This window comes from Camelus dromedarius, chromosome 23 (genome assembly GCF_036321535.1).
Source record: "Camelus dromedarius isolate mCamDro1 chromosome 23, mCamDro1.pat, whole genome shotgun sequence".
Taxonomy (NCBI): Eukaryota; Metazoa; Chordata; class Mammalia; order Artiodactyla; family Camelidae; genus Camelus; species Camelus dromedarius.
The window spans coordinates 15,137,153-15,159,537 of record NC_087458.1 but is presented as its reverse complement, the minus strand read 5'-3'; the positions used below and the strand labels follow the sequence as shown (position 1 = coordinate 15,159,537).

The 22,385-nt window shown below is 44.0% G+C and overlaps 1 protein-coding gene across 1 annotated transcript in view; it reads left to right on the top strand.

Moving 5' to 3' along the window:
- The window catches only part of GPA33 (glycoprotein A33), a 33,074-nt gene extending 26,120 nt beyond the window's left edge, over window positions 1-6,954 (top strand). Inside the window, exons 5-7 of the mRNA XM_031435852.2 lie at window positions 3,758-3,877; window positions 4,626-4,758; window positions 5,281-6,954. Of these exons, the coding sequence (XP_031291712.1) occupies window positions 3,758-3,877; window positions 4,626-4,758; window positions 5,281-5,425 (398 nt within the window). The 3' untranslated portion in view covers window positions 5,426-6,954. The remainder of the gene's footprint in view (window positions 1-3,757; window positions 3,878-4,625; window positions 4,759-5,280) is intronic.
- The last annotated feature ends 15,431 nt before the right edge of the window (window positions 6,955-22,385 follow it).

Here is a 22,385-nt window from a genome sequence, read left to right as displayed (position 1 = left end):
CTGGTGTTGCAGGGTGTGGGTGGTTCTCAAACCCTTCAGCTCTGCCCAGGCTCACGGAACCCTAGAGAGCCTACCATGTCTTCTTCCCCTGTGGATCAGTCCAAACCCATTTCTGACTTTTAAAACATATTAAAACAGTCCACTGTGAACAATTTGGGAAGCAGGGTTCCTCAGCCCTCCTACACCCGAAGACAGAATTTCCAACACTAAACATTGCTTCCTTTGACTTAGATGAATGGAAGCAAGTCAGCAGTAAAAAGAACAAGGAATCTGGGTTCAGCCAACAAGGATTTGAGTGCTGACTTCTCTACTTTGTAGCTTAAGTCACTCACAGCCTCTCTGACTGCGAGTATCTTCATCTGCAAAACTGGGATAATCATTATATTGCCTTCCCTGAAGGCTGTGAAGAGGGTGAGAGGAGATCACAAATGTGATGCTCGGAGCATCCTTTGCAAGCCCTGTCCCAGTCAGCTGAACTTCATGCACTGAAGGAGCAGGAATCCGGATCTCAAGGAAGGAGGGAGGGGTAATTCTGGGGCTGGAGCACTTTAGGGGAGGAAGGGTGGGCATGGGCCCTGCTCCCAAGCAGCCGGGAAAGATCTTGAAGGCAGCCTGAGCTTGTTGACAAACCATGGGATCAGGGTGTGGATTTGGGGCAGAAACGTGAAATCTTGTCAAGTTGACATCGGTGTCTCTGGCAGATCAGGGCTTCTCTGGAAAGAACCCTCTCCCCGACTGGAGCAGAGGGAATGGGAGCCCTACCATCCTATGCGTTCTCCTGATTGACCACAAGGTGTCGCCACTGCAGCAGAAACATTTTTAGCCAAATTTCAGGGTCATTTCCAAGAGGAAAAGGGGCCTGGAAGCCCCAAATCAGAATCAAAGCAGATCTTGCAGCTATCAGTGTGTACTGGTTAATCCCAGAGTAGCTTCTAATGTCCAGTGTTCGTTCTGAGGAACTGGGGAAGGTTAGCGCTGATTCTGGTCTAGGAGGCCACACATTTCCCGACCCTAAACAAGGCCAGGAGCTCACAGCTGGGCTCTGACAAACGGGAAGGTCCTGGGGAGAATCTGAAGTCTTCCGAACCTCATTCTGTCTGCCACGTGCTGTGTACACTTAACACATAGACTGAGTTTCACACTCTAAAATAGTGGGGATCTGATAAGAGCTATACAACCCTGGAAAAAGCCCCATCTCATAGAGCATCTCCCAGTGTGTGTTCCTTCGAGAAGCCTCTTAAAAATAAAAAAATCCAATCGGTTTAGAAAATGAGACCATTAATACCGTAACCCCCTGTCAGAGGTGCCCGGGGCTCACTAGCACATCAGAAGCTCTATCTCGGTGATTTCTCAACTTGCTTGGGTCACAGACCCCTTTCTCAGTACCATGTATCAATATCACATGTAAGCAGTACTCCAGAACAAGCACCAAGGAATGGAATTCTAGGATAGATGGGGTAGCATTTTACAGAGAATGTGTATCCAGAGAAGAGTGTGCTGGGTGTCAAGGGAAGAATCTGAAGAAAGTGTATGCGAAAAGACTGGAAATAAAAAACCTCAAATCAAAGTGCTGTTATTTCCAGCTGGTGAGGTTACAGATGATTTTTATTTTATTCTCTGCTCTTCACAGACGCTTTCCCTGACCCTTCAGATGAGCTCAAGCAAATAGTGCTTCCATTTTGGACTCTAATCACTCTATAATCACCATTGTTTGATGTCTGGCTTCCTGCATATTCTGTAAGCGCTAAGAGGACAGGGAGACACTTTTTATTTTGTTTTGAGCTGATGTGATGAGCCTATAAAGATTTTCTGGATTGGATTGATTTAAAGTAATAGTTTCACGTCATGTATAAATTCTTGTAATGAGCATCCATTGCTTTTATAATTTTTTTAAAATGAAAGTTGTTAACTACTCCAGGGAGTTCTAAACCTAAAACAGAATTTTCATTACTGTTTGGTCATTTCTTAATTTTGTGACCTTGGGCAAGTCACTTGACTTCCCTAAGCCTCCAGTTACCTCTACGACATTGGAGATCGAAATATGTCTTTCATCTCCCATACAAGATTGCTGGAAGAATCAGAGGACATTACATTTGAGGAAATATACTGAGTAGCGCATTCAGACAAGAAAAATTCACACCGAGATGCAAGCTTGCAACAGAGTGGAGGTGGGACACCAGGGGAACTGACAAGCGGCCACGCTGGAGTGATGGCCAGGGCCAGCACTGCAACCTCGGGGCCATATGAAGAAGCCTGGACTTGTTGTTGAAGATGATGGGCTGCCTCTGAACTGTCTGAGCAGGGCAGTGACTGGATCCTATTTGCAATTTAGAGGATCTCCTCTGGATGGAGTGTAAGCACCTGGTGACAGCAGGGGAGGCTGGCTCTGCAGCGAGTTAGAGGACAAAGGTCCTTTAACTCTTCTCTCAAAATAGCAGTTATGCCCGAGCTTCTTTGAGGACAGGGCATATAAATATGTCCAAGCACAAAGCTCTCCCTTTCAAGGTGAAGGAATTCATAGGGTCATAGATTTAGCAGGAAGGTTTCTCATGAGGACATTTGGACCATTGCCCTGAACTCAGGGGCACCAGGTACTTATACTTCCACTCCCAGGTGAGGTAGCTGTGGCTGGAAGAAGTTAAATGACTTACGAGAGTGGTGGAAGGGGAGGTGGAAGAGACTGGACTGATAGCCCGCCTCCTCCTCTCCCCACCACACACACACACACACACACACACACACACACACACACACACACACACACACACACGTGTCACTCATGGCAGAGAAATCCAGAAGTCAGAGTTCTTGATTTCTCAAGGCTTCTTTCACATGGGTCCAAGCTAAGGGATTCTGTTTCTGAAGATCATGAAAGTGGTTATAATCATAACTTTTAATGATAAAGCATTTCCATGTGATACATAATGTATGTTTCCTGAGCACATACTATACATTTAGGCACTCAGTTGTGGGCTTATATTTACTAGTACCCCATTTTATATTCACAAGCACTCTGGGAGGCAGGCACTATTATTATATTATTATATTTTCTCCATATATATTATAGATGAGGACAAGTTCAGGGCAGTGCTTGTATCTACCTGGCAGTTCAGGCATCTAAACTCCCTCCCAGCTGTTTCTACCCTACTGCAGTGGCCCATCTCCTCACCCTGACCGGTTTTATTTATAAAGAAACAGAAGGCGAAAGGGTAGGGGAGGGATAGACTATAAGTTTGGGATTAGCAGATACAAACTACTATATATAACATATAGACACAATATGGTCCTACTGTTTGGCACTGGGCACTGTATCCAATATCCTGTACTAACATATAATGAAAAAGAATATATATATATATATATATATATACACACTGTATCACTATGCTGTACTCCAGAAACTAACACAACATTGTAAATCAACTATAATTCAATTAAAAAAGAAAAAAAGAAACAGGTTCAATGATGCTAAATTCCCTACCCAAGGTCACAAAATCCTTAAGTGGCAGAACCAGGCTTCACACCCAGGGTGCCTGCCTGAATGGGAGTGTTGAGCACTTCAGAGCCATGCAGCCTGCCTGGTTTAATCCTCCTGCAGCCTTAAGGTGGACATTTACTCCGTATATATTATAGATGAGGACAGGTTCAGGTCCGTGCTTGTATCTGCCTGGCAGTTCAGGCATCTAAACTCCCTCCTGGCTGTTTCCACCCTACTGCGGTGGCCCATCCCCTCACCCTGACCGGTCTTCCTTCCCAGTCACAGGACAGACCTTCACTCTGAAGAACATCTCCACAGAGATGTCGGGTTACTACATCTGCACCTCCAGCAATGAGGTGGGGACGGAGTCCTGCAACATCACCGTGGCTGTCAGATATCGTAAGAGCAGTTGGGGAAGGAGGGAAGAAGAGGGGACAAAGGCCAGAAGGTGACTGGCTGGGGGTCCAAAAGTCCGCTGAGAGGGACCACCATGAAGGTGACGTGGGCAGTCTCTTTAGGGTCTCCCACTGGCAGGGTGGCTGAGGTGACAGCCACATGCCTCTGTCCCAGGCTCCCCTCATCTGGAGGCCAGCCCAGTTCCCTTGGTTCTTTGGAAATAACGCCTAAGACTGGTTTCTGGAGACCTGCTTAGTCCTGTCTGCCCTTAGTGTCGCTCAGTGGGCGTGGGGGAAGTGCCCAAGCCTGGCTGCTGCAGAGTCGGCACTCCATCTTTTTGGGGTGGGATGCACTGGCCAGCTTGGGGGTGAGCTAGAGTCAGAGCTGGTATGACTGACATCCAAGGACTTTTATGGCGCTGGGGTAGCCCAGATCTGTTCGCCTATCTGTCACTGTCTGCACCTCCATCCTGAAGAGTATCCCCCTGCCTGGTCTGGTCACATTCCCACGGACCGGGCCTTTCATGGCGTGCTACCAGGAGCCGGCAGCGCGGCCCTCTGGGCTGGGAGGAGGACTGGGGCTGCTCAGAGCCTGGGCGGGACCGTCTCCGGCATCGGAGACTCCGGTTGCTGTGGTTCCTCATCCCCCGCGTGCTCGGCGTGCTCGCCACCCCGGAGCCTCGGCGCGTGTTGCAGGCTCGCGCTGGGGACTGGGGCTGGGGCTCTGACGGCGGCAGCTCTGTGTCTGGCAGCCTCCATGAACGTGGCCCTGTACGCGGGCATCGCGGGCGGCGCGGTTGCGGCCCTCATCGTCATCGGCGTCATCGTCTACTGCTGCTGCTGCCGCGAGAGGAGCGAGGCCAAGGACGCCGAGGTGGCGCGGCGGTGAGTGCCGGGGACACCTGCAGGCGGGGGCCTGAACAGATAGGCAAGGCGAGCCCCAGCTCCTCACCGCCTCGTCCACTGACCACCCCCCGGGCGGCAGCTGTGATTTTTATCAGCCCCATTTTATAGCCGAGAAAAGAGCAAATGGTTTACCCAAATCCCAAAGTGGCCTTGCAGACCCAGGACTTGCCACCAAGGCCGGTGGCTCACCAGTCCCTGATCCCAGGGTAGGGCGCCCTGTGGGGGCCCAGGGCCGGCTGTGGGCGGCGCCTCTGTCCCAGGCGCTCCCTCCTCGCCTAGGGGAGCCAGCCTGGTCCCGTGAAGCCCTCCGCTCAGGAGCAGAGCAAGCCTGTGCCATCCTCCTCCCGCCCTGCGCCCAGCCCTTCAGCCCAGTGTCCCTTTGCCTCTGGACGGGTGGGGACAGCGGGTCTGACAGATGCTCTTCCCACAGGGGGCACTAGGCCCAGCTCCCTCAGGCCTGGGTCGGGGCAAACCCTTCCCCTCTGTCCTCACTGTCTGCAGGGACCGGGTGGCCTACCACAAGCCGCCAGAGCAGGCGCCAGAGCTTTCCGGAGAAGAGGAAGAGGAGGACTACAGGCACGAGGACGACTACAGGCACGAAGGCCAGAGGGACACCGGCCGGGAGTCTGACCAGGAGGGCCGATGACCGGGGCCTGCTGCAGGCTGGGGTCAGGGGAGGACTCGGGGTTCATTCTCCTGCCTGCCTGTCCCCCTCTCCTCTCCAAGCCCCACTTTTCTGACCCTTCGTCCCAGCCATTGCTGGGATGCTTTTTCCCCAGGGTCAGCTGTTCGAGGACTTGGCTTGGCCTGGCAAGGGACTCTCACTTGTGCGTGACCCTGCCAAGGGCCCTCCCCTGCGAAAGGACCCTCCCACTGCGGAGCGGCTCAGGGCCCCGCCCTCACCCTGGACTTGTTCGCAGCCTCCACCTCCCCCTGTAGCTGGCAGGACCCCCAGAAGGGCAGCACTGAGCACGGGTGCTCTGGCTCCTGAACACCCCAGCGGGGAGCTGCCCTGCCCGCCTGCGTGCCCAGCACCTAGGGGAACAACACTTGGCAGAGGGTTGGCAACCGGTACATCTTTGTGGAATGAATGAATCAATGAGCACATAAAGTAGTCCCTTTATTTCTCCAACTTCAGGGCAAACTCCTTGCTTTGGATCCACGTTGGCCTGGCCTCAAGCTCCCTTTCCAGCCCCATCTCCCACAGCTTTGCTGAACATTGCAGACCCTCCCTGCGAGGGTCACCCCATTTCGCGCTGCATACTCCCTCGCGGGGCTTTGCTTTCTTTGTCTGGCCGGGAACCCCCTCACGGTTTCCATCTCTGCCAGGTCAAATCCTACCTGTCCCTCCAGGCCCGTCTCAAATCCCAGCGAATTCTGTGGCCCCATCCTGATCTCCCGCATGTCTGTGGACAATCTTGTCACTCTGTCCCTCACCCATCATGGGCCACCTGGCACAGTTCTCTGAGCGTGTCTCTCCGCCTGTGTTATAGTGTGAGCTCCTGGGGACAGGACCTGGGCCTCACCCTGCCCCCTCTGCTTTCCCCAGGCACCCCCACAGCCCACAGCCCTCCTCGCTGGTGCTCAATCCAGCTTAACTTGGGAAACTGCTTTGATAGGCTGGGCCTTCCCCTCTCTGGTCTCCCTGCTAGGATTGCAGACACAAAGATGACCCCCACCCAAACCCACTTGCTAGTTTCGTGAGTTAAGAAGGAGATGGCTTAAATGAACACACACACGTGCACGCGCACACACAGGAGCTAGTTTGCAGCTGGCCCTGGATTCTCATGTCATAGTGATTCCTCTCAAGGCCAGAGTATCTGACATGCCCACCTCTACTTCCTGATACCTCATTCTTGCCTTGTTCTGCTCCTTCCTGGCTCAGCTGGGCTGCTGGCTCTGCTTTGCTGGCTCGGCTGTCTTCCTGCGCCTCCCACGGCCTCTTCCCTGTTGACTATTTCCTCCGCTCTTAAGATCTCAGGCTATGTCATGGCTGCTTGGGTCTTGTAGCCCAGTGGGTAGTCTTACCCAAATGCAATTCCCTAGTAAGTAAACACTGTTGGGTTTTTTTTTCCCCCCGGATGATCAGAAAAGCAGTTCTGTAAATATGTTGTCCATCTGTGATTAAAAAATATAGATTTTATATATTTTGTTAAATTCTCTACTTCATTCAAAATGGTGTCAGCAATAATAAATTGTCAGTGGAAATTCTTATTTCTTTTTTAATGTGGGTTTTATTGACACCAGGGTAGATCTTGTGTCTCATGGGTTTGTGTCGACTTACCATGGGCCTCCTGGGCTTCCTAGGAGAGGTAGGGCAAGGTGACAGAGAGGGTCAAGGGGAGTAGAAGGTCAGATCCTGTGGGTCTCATTGCCTGTGGCCACCGTAGGGTCAGGCAGTGTCGCTCGCAGTTGCTGGGGACAGGAAAGAGTTGTGCCTGGTCATGGAAGGATATTCCAGGTGCCCACAGTGTCACAAAGACCACACGGGCTGGGAGTCAGGGCACACGCTTCAGGGAGGTTGGTTGGTGAAGATGCCCTTGACAGTTGCTCCCCAGCGGCACCCCTCCTGAGAGAGGGCAGGAAGCAGCCCCCTGCACCAGCTGTCGGAGAGAACTGGTGACTCCTCTCCCCAAGCCACTTGCTCGACTGTCAGTGCTCAGCTCTGCCACTGTCCCTTCTGCCACACGTTCAAGGTCTTCTCCTCCATGTCCTTTCCTGGGGTGCCCTATCCTCCCTCCCATCCCAGCACCTGTCCCACGGGACTGTCATTACCATGGTCTGTGTCTGCCCAGCCCTGGAAGATTCGTGAGGGTAGCAACTGAGTCTTAGAGCCTGGCACATGTTGACACAAACTTGATAAATGTTTGTTGAGTGAATTCATGTTTAGTGTCACAGTATCCTTCCCACGGCCATCTCCTGGTCCTCTAGATAATTTGGTGCCTTCCAGCCCTCATGGTATAAAGTTCGACAAGTGTGTTCTGGAAGCATTTGTGGAAGGGGAGGTGGCCACCTTCCCCCAGTCCTGGCCTGGCTCACCTCTCTGCCTCTGGAAGGGCTTGGAAGGTTCACCCGCCTCAGATCCAGGCTTGGATAAGTAAACAAGGGAAATCAGGACCCACTGCGTTACCTCAGTCACAAATATTTTGTGAGCACCTACTAGGTGCCAAGCACTGTGCTGGCTGCAGGGGATGTGAAGGTCACTGTGACATTATTAGTCAGGAGGAGCTACAGTGTAGTGGAGGTGACAGATGGGGACACGATTACGTCAGTTGGAGAAGATGCCACAAGAATGCAGTGGGAGGACCTGAGTAACTCAGCCTGAGAGATTTGGGAAGGCTTCAAAGAGGAGGTGACATTTGGGCCACATCTTGAAGGAAAATGAGGAGTTTTACAAGTGGTGAGGGGGGGTGATGTTGACCTTTCTGTCTTCCAGGTCAGGTCTCTATGACTTGGGCCCCAAATCACATTGTCAGTTGGCAAGATGACGCGCTCCTGCTGAATTTATTTCAATCCAGAAACTCAGTGAGAATCAGATTACTTACAGTCAAAATCAGCCCAGCAATACAGTTTCCTTGGACTGTCAGGCATTTTTTCCTAATGCGTAGTGTCCAGCTGACGGTTCAAAGACTATGGTGCTTGAGAAGAGAGACCAAGGTTACCACTGGCTGAGGCAGGATTGTGTGCTAGACACTTGTTAGGCACTTGAGACAGTTTTACATACAATCCTCACTGGCACTTTCAAATATTAAGGCATATAGCAAGGTCAGGCATGCATATTATCACCCAAGGAAGGAATCTGGCTGTCCAGAGAGATCCCTGCCAGGTAATACGTACCTTGGAAAATTAGCCATTCTTCAGGGTCTTGTTCTTAAGTTGCTGTTGTGCACACTGACAGGGCATTGGCTTTCAAAGCAGAGTCACATTAACCAACTTCACAGAACCTGATGTACAATACTAATAACAAACAGTTAGCATGTGCTCTGGGCCAGCCACTGTTTCAAGCACTTTCCATATAACATTTTACAATCCTCACCACAACTCTACAAGTCCTATTATTATTCCCATTTTGCAGATGAGGAAACTGAGGTACAGTGAATTTTAGTATTTTGAACAAACACAGAGTATCAGTTTGCTATTTACAGCTGTCAAGTAGATCAGTCTTCTGGCCACCTGACCCAGGCATTCTCATCCCACGGGCATGGTGCCCTCCATTGCTTACTGGGCATGGAATCAGAACAAGGGAAGTTAGCTGTCTTCTAGGAGCTCTCATCCTCTGTAGCAGTGTGTACAGCCAGGTGTTGTGTCATCCATGGGGATTCTGAAACAGTGGCACCAGTGCAGGGAGTGGGCAGGAGAGGAAATATCACAGCTACTTTCTCCTTCTGCTCTTCCATCCTGTTCACTCCCACTGGTAGAACCCAAGGGATCAGGCTGTATCCTCCATGGGAATCAGCCCCCTGGAGTACAAAGTAAGGAAGAAAGGGAAAGAGGATGGATGTGGGGGGAAGGGGGAAGTGCAAATGAAGAGTAGCCAACACAGCTGCCTTCACCTATAACCAACTGGGAGTATTCAGTTTTCACCAGGACCTAAATTTCTTCATCCATCACCACCCACCACCTGCACCTTCTTAAAGGATGGAGAGAGACCTATTCTACCTTCTAAAAGAGTTAAAGCTCATTCAGAGGTGACCCAGTCTAAATTCCAAAAAAAAGGAATCTTGGAAATATTCATAACCTATTTTGAAGACCTAAAGAACAGGCACCGTTCAATGTCTTTCCAGTTCCAGAAAATGGGGCATTGATTCCTCAGATGGCCCGTCCCGCAGCCACACCACAGACGGCAGGGAGCGGCTGAGGCTGGCACATACGTATTCGCCAAACGTGCGCAGGAAAGTGGTGTGATTCTATAGCACCCTCCACTAGAAAGTATTCCCCTTAAAATATTTTTCTTGAAATAATCACAAACTTACTAAAAAAAGTAACTATAATACAAATGACTCTTTTCTGAGCCATTTGAGAATGAGTTGCCCACACAATGTCCCATCACCCTAAATATGTATGTTTAATATGTATTTTCTCCCTGTAAAGATGTTCTCCTGCCTAATGACAACACAGCCATCAAAATCAGGAGATCAGCATGAATATCCTCGGATCCCATTCAAGTTTCACCAGTTCTCCCAGTAGCGCTCACTGGGGCAGAAGAACTTAGTTCAGAACTTAGTTGCATTTACTTTTCATGTGTATGTAGTCTCCTTCAGTCTGGAACAGTTCCTCAGTCTCCTTGATTTTCATGACTTTGACACTTCCGATGACTACAAGGTAGTTACTTTGTAGAATGCCTGTCAATTTGGGTTTGTCTGATGTTTCTTCGTGATTAAACTCATGCATCTTTGACAAGAATATCACAGAAATGAAGCTGTGTTCTTCCCATTGCATCCTATCCGGTGGCAGAGGATTTCAATTTTCCTCTTACTGATGATGTTAACTTTGATCGCTGGATCAAGGTGGTGTCTTCAAAGTTTCTCCACTCTAAGGTGACTTGTTTTCCCATTGCAATTAACAAGCATTCTGTTGAGAGGTTTTTAGAGACTATGGAAACATCCCATTTCTCATTAAACGTTTAATTTATTCATCAACTTATTAAGTCTCTACGGATTCCTGCTATTTTACCCATTGGGTTAAGACTCATTTCTATCATTATTTATTTTGACATTCAAATTGTCCCAGATTTGGCAGTGGTAGCCCCTCTCAGCAGTGGAGAGATCCAGTGAATTAAATACATATATTTCTTCCACACACACACTATCCTGTACTTTACCTCTATGTTTATTTCTACATTCATCTCTCTATATTGAAGACCATCAGTTCACACCAACACCTCCAATTCCAATCCAACATACCACATGGTCCATTCGAGTTTTCCCCCTTTCTGTATCAGTATATTCCACCTCCAGGAGTTAAAAAATCAGACTCCCACTTTCTTTCATTTATTTCCTTATTTGATCCATTTCCCTGTATGTGACCAATGTCCCTTCACTGTCATTGGACTCTCTCCCTCGTGGATTACTTCTAACAGCCGCCTGTCCTCTGACTTCCCTGTTTAGGAGCCTAACTTGCTAATGAATATCTTCTAGTATATTTCTTCTAGAAGCACTGTAGTTTCAGCTTTCACAGTTAGACATTTGATTTATCTCATATTAATATTTGTGTTATGAGGTAGGAGTTGAAGTTTTTCTGTTTGTGGAAATGTTTATCCAATCGTTCTGAAACCACTTATTGAAAAGACTTTTCCTTCCCCCCCTTGCCTGGGTACCTTTGCAAAAAAATCAATCAATCATATATATGTGTAGGTCTGTTTCTAGACTCTGTTCTTTCCCATCGGTCTACTGGTCTGTCTTTTTGCCAATACTGCTCTGCCTTGATTACTACAGGTTTATTGGAAGCCTTGAAATCAGGGTCCTCTTAGTTCTTCTTCAAGACTGTTCTGGCTATTCTAGAGCCTTTGCCTTTCATATAAACTTGAGAATCAACTTTTACATTTATAAAATAAGTGGTTGTAACTCTGGTTAGGATTTCAGTGAATCAATAGATCAAGCTGGGGAGAACTGACATCTTAACAATATTGAGTCCTGATTTAGTCTGGAATTCTTTTACGTAGCTATGTTATTTCATTGGACACTTGTAGGAAATCATTAGAAACAATATCAGGTCTCTCATTTTTGTATTTATTACCCTTAGGATGTTTTTGAAGGTACTGATCACACACTGCAAATTTCTTATTGATTAGAATCCACTAGAGAATTTTCTCTCAGGTGTGCTTGCTAGGAAGGCTTTTTGCTACTCATGAATAAGATATTTGCTATAGACATACTGTTTTAATTTAACATATAAACTATAAACTTGTGTTCTTCCCTCTTTGCAATGGTTAACAGCAAGCTCAAAAAGTCAAACTTATGATGCAGGTCATGCAACTACATAGAACTTTTCTAAATAGATTTGTGAAACAACTTTTTCCATTATTTTATCATCATTGTTTTAAGAAATGTCCTAATTTTTACCTTCACATAGCCTTTGCCTTTATTACCTTTATTTAGCTTTTATTTTTAATCTATTTTTGTAATCCACCTTAATAAATCCTTTTGAAAGCAAGATGAGTTTGATTAGCAATAAATAAGAATAATGAAAACAGCTATGAGGTTGTGAGGTCTAAGTGCCTGGAGCTCTGGAGAGAGTGTTGGCTGGTTCAGTGCTTGAAGGGGCACAGGCGTCCAGGAGGGGGTAAAGTCATGGACACCAAGGAGATGCCGTGGGTGAGGGAGTGTGGTGAGAAAGGAGCCAAGGACGAGTCCTGAGGGTATCTTTAAGGGCACATGATGGAAGAGAACTGGCAAAGGAGATGAAAGTGAAAAGCCTGCAGCGAAGATGGAGGAAAACCCCAGAGAGGCTGGTCCACATGGCAGCAGACTATAGCTTCCTCTTTAGAGGCTTTTAAACAAACCCATCACGTTTCTATCTTACCTGTCCCTCGTAAAATCAACACGAAGTATTCCATAGGTGAAAGTCTTAACCGAGCATTGCTTACTCAGTGTGACAATCTTCTAAGAGTTTTTTTTTTTCTTTTTTTTCTGAATCAAAACAAGGCTACCCGTAGAAAGTCAAGCCAATCTGTTTCCACCTCAAGTTCACTTCCCAGGTTCCCAGGGGTATTGAGACACACCAGTCAGCCTGGTCTACCACCAGGTTAAGGAACCTTCCAGACTTCCAGGCTGAGAGCTCACCCAGTGACCCGCGGACTTCCCAGGGAGCAGGGGCGCGGGGCTCAGGAAGCACGTGCCCCGGCAGGTGATGCCAGCTTCTCAGAGAGCCAGAAGTGGATTCCTGTAGAGACACACCTGGACTCATAATTTAGGCTACTTTCAGTCCCTTGGCAATCAAAACCGGAGATGCTTTTGCGTTTTCTTTTGTGTTGCCAGGAGAGATGGGCTCACTGTGCCAACAGCAATTATTTCATATCGCTCTGAGAAGAGTACACACAGCAGCTGCCTTGGAGCAGGAGCTTTGTGAGGTGGATTCAAAGTGTCTCATCTCGCCTGGCATCCAGGCACAGGCTTCAGAGACCGTGCTGAAACGCTGAAACGCTAATTGGGCCACTTTCTAGAAAAATCAGCCTTGGTGAATCACAAATACTCAGTTTCCCTATCCAAATGTCTTGCGGTATGTATATGCACGCTTGAGGGTGTTCGGGGAGGGAACTGGTCCAGCAGGGGTTCGTGAATAGCCAGTTCAGGAATAGAAGAAGCATCGAACTTTATAAAGCATATTCAGAGACGTGACCCATTTTCATCCTCACATCCATGCAGATAGCCACACTGTCTCACTTCACAGATGAAGAAACCAAGGCTCAGAAGATTGATGTGACCTGAGGAGGATTCAGGCAGCTGGTTATTGACAGAACTGGAGCCCAAGCCTTAGTCAACCATTTAAGTCCTGGGCCCTGTTGCAGAACCTTCTCTATCAGACAGAGATCCAGAACCCCTACATCCATATGTTAGTTGTTTAAGTACAAGCCCACATATCATGAGCCTTAGTCCGTCCCTTCAGGAAAAATCTATATGGATAATCAGCTCAGAGCAGCCTTCCTCCTCTCTCAGCATGTTACTTGTATCTTCCTGCTCCCACTTTTCTCTAACTGGTTTTTATTGTCTCCCTCATGAAATTGAAAACATCCTGCAGTCCCTTTGAACCAGGTCCATGACCCAGGAGAGCTCTGTGATTTAGCACATAAGGGTGGCACCAGGGAACAGTCTGGCAGAACCAACGCCGCCACCAAATATTGCCCGAGGCCCCCTTAATAGGAGTTATTCTCTAGACCAGATGGGGACCAAAGGGTGTGGTTGCATTTGTATTATTTTTCCTCCTTTAACTTCTTTACAAGGTTGATGCCATGGAAATAACCCAGTGAGACCTAAAAACCTAGGACCCTGGCTCTGTGTGGCTTTGAGCTACGGTAAGATCTCCAGATCTTTTTTCCTTCATCACTAGAAGCAGCAAATGAGACAAGATGAGGCTGAAGGTCCTCCTGCAGTACTGAGAGTCATCTCTGTGGCAGAAACTAGGGTTTTTACTATTGCTTTTGACCCACTAGTGGGGCTGATCCCCAGTTTCTGGATACTGCAAATGGAAACATGGGGAAACTCACATGAAAGAAGATATATTCTTTTAGGAGTGATCTTTCAGCCTGAATCAGGAGAATAATGTCATTCCCTTCTCCATTAGCTCCCTGAGGTTGGGGAGTAAGTTCATCGTTGTATCTCCAGTGCCTCAGTGTTTGGACATAGCATGTTCTCAAGAAATATTAACTGAATTAATGAGTAAATGAAATTAGCTTAATTTCCTCAGAAATCCAATATTTCTTAGCTCATAATTCAAAACCTTAATCAATACTTGAAAATATCTGTACCCTTGCCCATGTGCATACACGTCTGTGATTCTCCGTGATCCCTGTACCACTCTCCAACTGCAGTTACGCTAGGACCTGAGGGTCCTTTGGTGTTTATTGTTCTTGCTAGAATGTGAGGCTCTGTTAGTTAGCAGAAAGATAAGGTAATAATTTGAAATATAGAGAAGAGTCTGATGGGTACATAGAGAAATAAATTGACAATGCTCAGTAAAACATGAACATTACCCTTAACCATGTGAAAAGATGCTCAGCATCACTCATAATGAGATAAATGTAAATTAAAACTACACTGAGATACAATTTCCCACCTGTTAAGACCAGCAAAAATCCAAAATTTGGGCCACATGCTTCACGGGCAAGGCTACGGTGAAACTAGCACTTGAATGCACAGTAGCTGGTAGAAATGCACAGCGGCCGAATGGCCCTGATGGAGGAGAAGTTGGCAAGTATTTAGTAAAATTATATGTGCATTTATCATTTAACTCAGCAATCACACTGGAAATTTCTATTTTAAGAATCTAGATTTTGCAACACTGCCTTGAAAACATACTAAGAAAAATATGGCAACATGTGTGAACAGGGCACTTGTACAGCACTATTTGCAACAACAAAAGCCTGGCAAGAAGCTGAATCAAGAGGAAAACAGTTAAATAAACAGCTTCAGCTGCACAGCGAAACACAATACAGTGTAAAAGGGAATGCTACCATGCGGTGATCTCTAGGGTCTATCGTTAAGCGGAAAAGCAAAGTGAAGAACACATACAGTATGCTACCATTTATATAAGAAAGGGAAGATGTGAATACATCTATATCTACATCTAGACATCTACTTAGATATATAGTTAGTATATAGATACCCATGTATGTGTTTGTTCATGTAAAAAAAACCAATAAAAGAATAATAAAAAATTTTAAATGGTTAAATATAAAAGGGGAGAGAGAGGAATTTTTGAATATTCTAAAGGTTTGTCTTTAGAAGCATAAATATTTTAAAAATATTTTAAATATTTTTTAAAAATAAAAATATTTTAAATAAAAACATAATTCCTAAAAGTCAAAAATAAAATATTTATATGTGTATTCAGTTAACAGCATAATTGCTCAGAAAGAAGTTATTTTAAATGACTTTATTTTATTTTTTGTATATTTTTTTTTATTGAAGTATGGTCACTTTACAATGTTGTGTCAATTTCTGGTGTACAGCACAATGCTTCAGTCATACATGAACATACATATATTCTTTTCATATTCTTTTTCACCATAAGTTACTACAAGATATTGAATATAGTTCCCTGTGCTATACAGTATAAACTTGTTGTTTATCTATAAATGACTTTAAAAACAGTAATTTGATCATATATTTCCACTGAGATCAACCCTAAGGACAAAAATAACAGCAAAACAAACAAACAAAACCCTTAAGTCATTCTCAGTAGTCATATTCTTGGTGGTAGGTTTGGTATTGCTATTCTGAGATTGCTGTGTTGATTAAAGAGAAGTGATTTTTTGGTATCATTGAGAACCACCTATTTTTGGCTTGGTTGAAAGGAGATACAAATGCAAGATGAATGAGTTTAAGTGAGAGCCAGTAGACCTGTACTTCATTTGGAATATCAGTATGAATCATGAGGTATTTAGATCTTAAAGATACATTTTTTTTGTTCTATCTAGTGATGAGTTGTAGTCTGACTGTAGTCTGGGATCCCAAAACCAACCAGTTTCAATGATTCTCTAAAAGGACTCAACAGAACTCAGCAAAGTTTTTGTACTCACAACTACTGTTTACTACAATGAAACAATACAGACTAAAATCAGCAATAGAAAACGGCACATAAAGGACAAACTTACAGCTGTCCCCTCCCAGGGAGGTCATACAGGCAGCACTTAATTTTCCCAGCAATGATGTGCAGCAACTTGCATGAAGTATTGCCCCAAAAAAACCTCACACACACACACACTCACACACACTCACACACATACAATGTGAGGTGGTGAGTAGAGCGTAGAACTCTTGGAATGTGTGGTGGGGTTGTGTTATCGGTAATAATAAGGACCTGGCTAACGACTAGGACAGTGGTAGTCAAAGAGGGATAAAGGATGAGTTAACTGGTGAGAGGATGTCAAAGAACAGAGACATCAGGACTTGAAAAGATCATCTCCATGGAGACCGAAGCCACCAGGAACCATGGCAGAAGTAGCCCTGGAGAGTGCGATGGTGAGCCCATAGCTAAAATGGTCAGAGAATGAGTGGGAGGGCTCTGCTGGGGCAGATGACAGCAACAAGGAGGGGTAGTGGGTGACAGTCTATCCAGGGGACGCTCAAGTCTGGAGATTCTTAGGGTTTAGGTTTTAGGGAAGAGGAGGGGGAGGTGGGAAATGGTATTTAAGGAGCAATGAGGAGCCAGGGGGCACCCACCTCACCTCGAGGCCTGGGGGTATGAGAAGCAGCCAGCAGTGGAGGGGAATAACCTGAAGGGGAAGGAGTGCTCCAACAAGGTGTGTAGGGACGGGCAGCCACTACTGCCCTCAAGCTCCAGAGGGCCCAGTGGGAGGACTTTAAGAGACGGGGCTGGCTGGGAGATGGGGGCAGAAAGAAATGGGCAGAGCTGTATGGGGATTCCAGTGCGGCAGAAGAGGGGTGACTGAATAGTCTGCTGTTTGGGGACAGGGTTGGGGATGGGAGTGGGAGGTGGCTGATGTAATCAGGAATAGACGGCAGTGAGACAGGTCCAGTCATCTCATGGCAGATGGTCTTGAAGACGGGCGTGAGGGAGTGGCAGGTTCTTGGGCCACGATGACATTCCTGCCAACCAGGGATGAGCAGGCCAGGGAGAAGTCATCTTATCAGAGCATTCAGAGATCTCTGAAGGCCTGGGAGATCAGGGTGAGGTTGTCTTACCTAGAATTTACATGGTGCCAAGAATCTTCTAAGTATGTTAAATCTTTTAGTCCTCATAACAACCCTATAAGGTGTTATTATCTGCACTTTTAGATGAGAGTTAAATAATTTGCCCAAGGCCATACAGCCAGTAAACGGTGGAGGTCAGATCTGAATGGAGACTATCTGCCTCAGGGCTCTCACTCTGGATCACTAACACTATGGATATTTGACGTTCATTGAACATTGGTTGGGTACCATCTACATGCCCATTTTTCCGTGAACTCCCTAAGAGTAGGGACTGCTGCTCATCTCTTTCTCTCCTGCACCTGGCATAGTCCCAGATATTTATAAGGCATTTAATGTTTGAATAGTAAGTAAATGAATTAATTAATATGTAGACAAATGAACTGAACAAATTTGACCTTGAGGAAGGGTAGAGGTTGGGTTAAAACATGAATGAAGCTCTTCCTTTGCCATACCAGGTATTAAAAACTTGTTGTAAAGCTTAAAGTAAAACAGGGCAGAAGAAGACATGAATAGAGTAGAACAGAAAGTCAGGAATTAGACCTAAACATACCTAGGAACTTATGATATGAAAGATTACAATAGTGTAGAAAAATTAGTGTAGAAATATGAATTAATGAATGATGTGGAGAAACTAGTTAACCATCTGGGAAAAAAATACAATCCGAGTCTCTGTCTCACACTGTCATCAGGATACAATTCAGATGAATCAAAAATTAAAATATCAAACAATATTAATCTTGAAGTCTGAGAAGTAAGCATGGTATATATACGTTTACTTTTCATCTCAGCATGGGGCAGGCATTTCTAAATGTATATAAATCCCCAAACATAAAAGAAGGATAAATCTGATCAACCTAAAGATAAAAATTTCAGCGTGGCAAAACAATTAGTAAAGATAAAAGATATGCAACAAGCTCTGATAAAATACTTGCAGCTCCTGTCATGGATAAAGGGCTTCTGAGAAATCATGATAAAAATAACTCAATAGCATAGTGGACAAAGGACAAGAGCACTTGGTTAAAGGAAAAGGAAATATAAATTGCTCTTAAGCATATAAAATATCCTCAGCCTCACTCATAGTAAGAGAAATGGAATTTAAATTATGCTGCAATCCCATTTTTAACTACTACACTGGAGAAAATCCAAGTTTGGTAACATAATATGCGGTGAGAGTGTGGGGAAACAGGCACACTTATGTACTTGAGTATGTGCAAAATCACACATGTACGTACAAGGATATTCACTGCAGCTTTTGTAGAAAAGGTAAGAAGCAACTTAACTGACTCTGAACAGGGATAAGCCACACCATACAGGATATTGTGTTGCTATATGGACGTGTAAATACAGGCACCTGTTAAAAAACATCTAGAATGATATGGAAAGTGTTCCAAGATACATCAGGTGGGGAAAAAAAAGATGTAGGACAGTATGTGATCATTTCTAGCTTTGAAAGAGAGGTTAAAGACTGTATGAATGCATGCACGTTTGGTATGTTTCTGTAAGATGTAAAGTTGTTTAGAAGGGCACCCAAGAAACTGGCAACATTGGTTGCCCCTGGGGAAAAGCACCGGGTACGTGGGGAACAGTGGTGTCTTGCACGTCATGCGTAGGGATTACCGTGTATCCTTTGTATCTTCTGAATTGGTACGGAAGTATAGTACCTCCTCCAAAAAATAGTAGTGAAAATAACAAAAAGGAATGTCTTTTTATCCTGAAGTTGAGGAGACAAAATGTACATACACTACTTTACTACAAGATAGAAAGTGTTAGGTGTGTCCTAAGAGAGGCAGGGATGAGATTATGTTCTAGTTTGGCTAGAAAGACAAGGCTGGTGGAAATTTAGGCAGGAGTATGCTTGAATTTTTTTTTTTAATATACTTAAATGGAACTGGAATGAATACACTAATCTCCAAGTTCAAGTCGTGACTGGCAGCACTTTGGTCTCCAGCAAGTTTTTTTCTGGTTAAAAGCAGGTTCCTGAAAATTTGAAGAGTTTGGATAGAGCGCTGATAGCATCTGGTAAAAGTCAGGGGTCTGATGTTCCTAGTTAAGAGACTTTTTAAGCGCTCATTACCCTCCTTTGTGAGCTGTTCCGGTGTTGAAAGTAGTTGTGTTTAACAGTATTGTGTGCCAGCAGGAGAGAGAAAATGTGTGTTATTTTTAGCAAATTCTAGTACATTGGTAGATGCTCTTTGGACTCTGCTGGCAGACTTGCCTCTCAGCTCCCGGGAAGCCAAATTCATTTAAATTGCCATCCTTGCCTGTCATCTCAAGTGGAGAAATGGACTTTTTAGATTCCTCAAACTGTGATGCGGTGGGTGAATAAATTCCCAAGGTGGCATCCAACTGGGGCTGGGCTGAAAATTTTGTTTTGTTTTTTTCCTAAAGCTAAGTAAGGACACAAAGTTTCAACTCAGCGGCTGATAGAGACTTCTAATTTACTGACACAGCTCGCACTCAGAGCTCTCCTGCCTTTATTTTCCACAATAGAAGAAAAGTCTCAGGTAGCTAACTCTAGCCCTTTCAGTATCAACTAGTATTAACTGTCTTAAAGAAAGATTGAGATATCGTAACTTGAGAGAAAGAAACTTGCTATTTCAGTGTTTATTGCTTTAGTCACCAAAAAGCCTCTATTAAAATAATCTGCTCTTTACTGTCCCTTTAAATGTAATATTTGACACATACATGCCTCTAGTTTCTCACTCTCCGTCCCCAGAGGCAATTGCTATCTGGATTCTGTGCTTATAATTTCCAGTTTGTGGCTTGTCTTTTCACATTCTGTGTTTTTTTATTTTAATGAACACAATTTCTTAAAATTAATATAGCCACATCTAGCAAGTTTCTTTTATAGTCAACTTTTTGTATTATTATGTGTTCAAAAATCCTTATAACCTCAAAGGTATTATTATACATTTTCCTTCTAAAGTATAAAAAGTTTCCTTTTCATATTTAAATCCTTAGATCAAGTGGAATTACTTTTTATGAATAAGGTGGGGAACTAATTTCAACTTTTTTCCTTTGTGCATTTATCAGCTAATTGTTTCTGAACAATTTTCTAAATAGTCCCAGAGGTCTGAAATGTTACCTTGGTCATGTATCAGGTTCATAAATGCATGGGTCTTCTGATTCTGTACCATTCGTTAATTGGCTATCCTTACTTTAGTATCTCACAATCTGAATTATCATTAATAATAAGCTTTATAGTAAATTAAAGACCTGGCAAAGCAAGTCCCATCCCTCTTACAATGTTCTTCTTCTGTAGGTGTCTCCGGCGTTTTCTTTGTCTCTATCTTCCTAGAATTAGCTCGTGAAGTCCCACAAAAACAAGGATGGGGATTTTAATTGAAATTGCATTAATCTACACATCAGTCCAGGGAGAATGAAAATCTTTTTAATACCGAGTCTTTTTATAGATAGAAAAACTGTATCTCAATATTCTAGGAACTCTATTTAGGTCTCACATTTTTCACTAAAGTTTTATTACTTTCTGCATATAGGTCTCATAAGTTTTTTGGTCAGATTTATTCTTAGGTACCTCACAGTTCTGTGCTATTGTAAATGCTTTTTTCCTCTTCCTTTAAAAAAATGTTTTCGGAACTGTTGCCGATGTACAGAAATGTATTTGATAATTTATATTGACCTTATAGCCAGCTAAACTTGTATTATTTCTACTTTTTATCTGTAGATTCCTTTGAGCTTTTATGCAATCATATCTGTGAATAATGACAATTTTATTTATTCCTTTCCAAATCTTGCCCTTTTATTTTCTTTCTTATATTGTGCTTGCTAGGAACTCCAGTGCAATGCTGAATAGAAGCAGTAATGGAGGACTTTTTTTTGTCTTCTTCCCCATTTTAAAGGAAACACTTTTTAAAGTTTCTCCATTAAGAATAATATTCACTGTAGTTTTGTAGATGTTTTTCATCAGGCTAAGGAAGTTCTAAACTCTATTTCTAGTTTGCTTGAGTTTTTATCATGAATGGGTGTTGAATTTTGTCAAATGCTTCATTCTCCATCTGTTCTAATGATAATATGCTTTTCTTCTTTGAACCTATTAATGTGATGAATGACATTCATAGATTTTTCTAATGCTAAATCACTTTTTAAATTTATTATTTTTAAAATTAATTTTTGCGGGGGAGATAATTAGACATTCATCTGTTCATATAATGGAGGTACTGGGGCTTGAATTCAGGACCTTGTGCATGCTAGGCATGCACTCTACCACTGGGCTACACCCTCCCCTCTGCTAAATCACTTGTGCTCTCCTGAATAAACCCAACTTGGACACAGACTGTTTTTGTTTTAAAAATACATTTGGAATGATACATTCCTTGAAAGTTTAGTAGAATTCACATGTTCAACCATGTGGCCCTGCATTTTATTCTTAAGAATGTTTTAAACTAATGTTTCAATTTTTTCCGCTACCGGAGATTGTAGGCTTTCTATGTCTTCTTAAGGCACTTCTACTGAATTACATTTTCCTAGGAATTTGTTTCTAGTTCATCTAGATTTTCAAATTTCTTGGTATAGAATATTCCCAGTATCATTTCATGTCTTTTAGCTTCTGCTGGTCTGGATTTAGGCCTCCCTTTATGTTCCTAATATTGTTTGTGCCTTCTTTTTTGCCTGCTTCCTCTCATCAGAATTGTAAGTCTGTATTAATAGTCTTTTCAAAGAGCCAGCCTGGGCTTTGTTGAAGCTCACTATTGTATTTTTGTTTTCTATTTCATTGATGTTTACTCTTTATTTTCTCCTTACTTCTACTTTTCATGGGTTTATTCTAACTTCTTGAGTATTTAGTTGCTTCATTTTTAGCCCTTTTCTTCTAATATATTATTTAAAGCTATGTGTTCTCCCCTCTCCTAACGGAATATGTAGTATTTAATAGTATAACACAGATTTTTTTTTTTTTTTTTACTATCAATTTACGGTGGGCTCCTTTACTCATGGAATACTTTACCATTTGATGACGATTTAAAATTCTGGCATCTCTATTACTTGCAATGGCAATTACTCATTCTAACATTTACTGAATACTTTTTTCATAGAGAAATATGGGCACCTCACAGTCTGTTAACTGAGGAAAGGTATGTCATGAACTCAAGTAACACTCCTTCCTCAGAGTGGTTATTAAGGATTTCACTAAATAGGTAACAATAATTAATAAAGAAGAATATGGGTATTAAGAAAACCAGAGTCTCATGACAGACACTACGTGATTCCCTACATTCC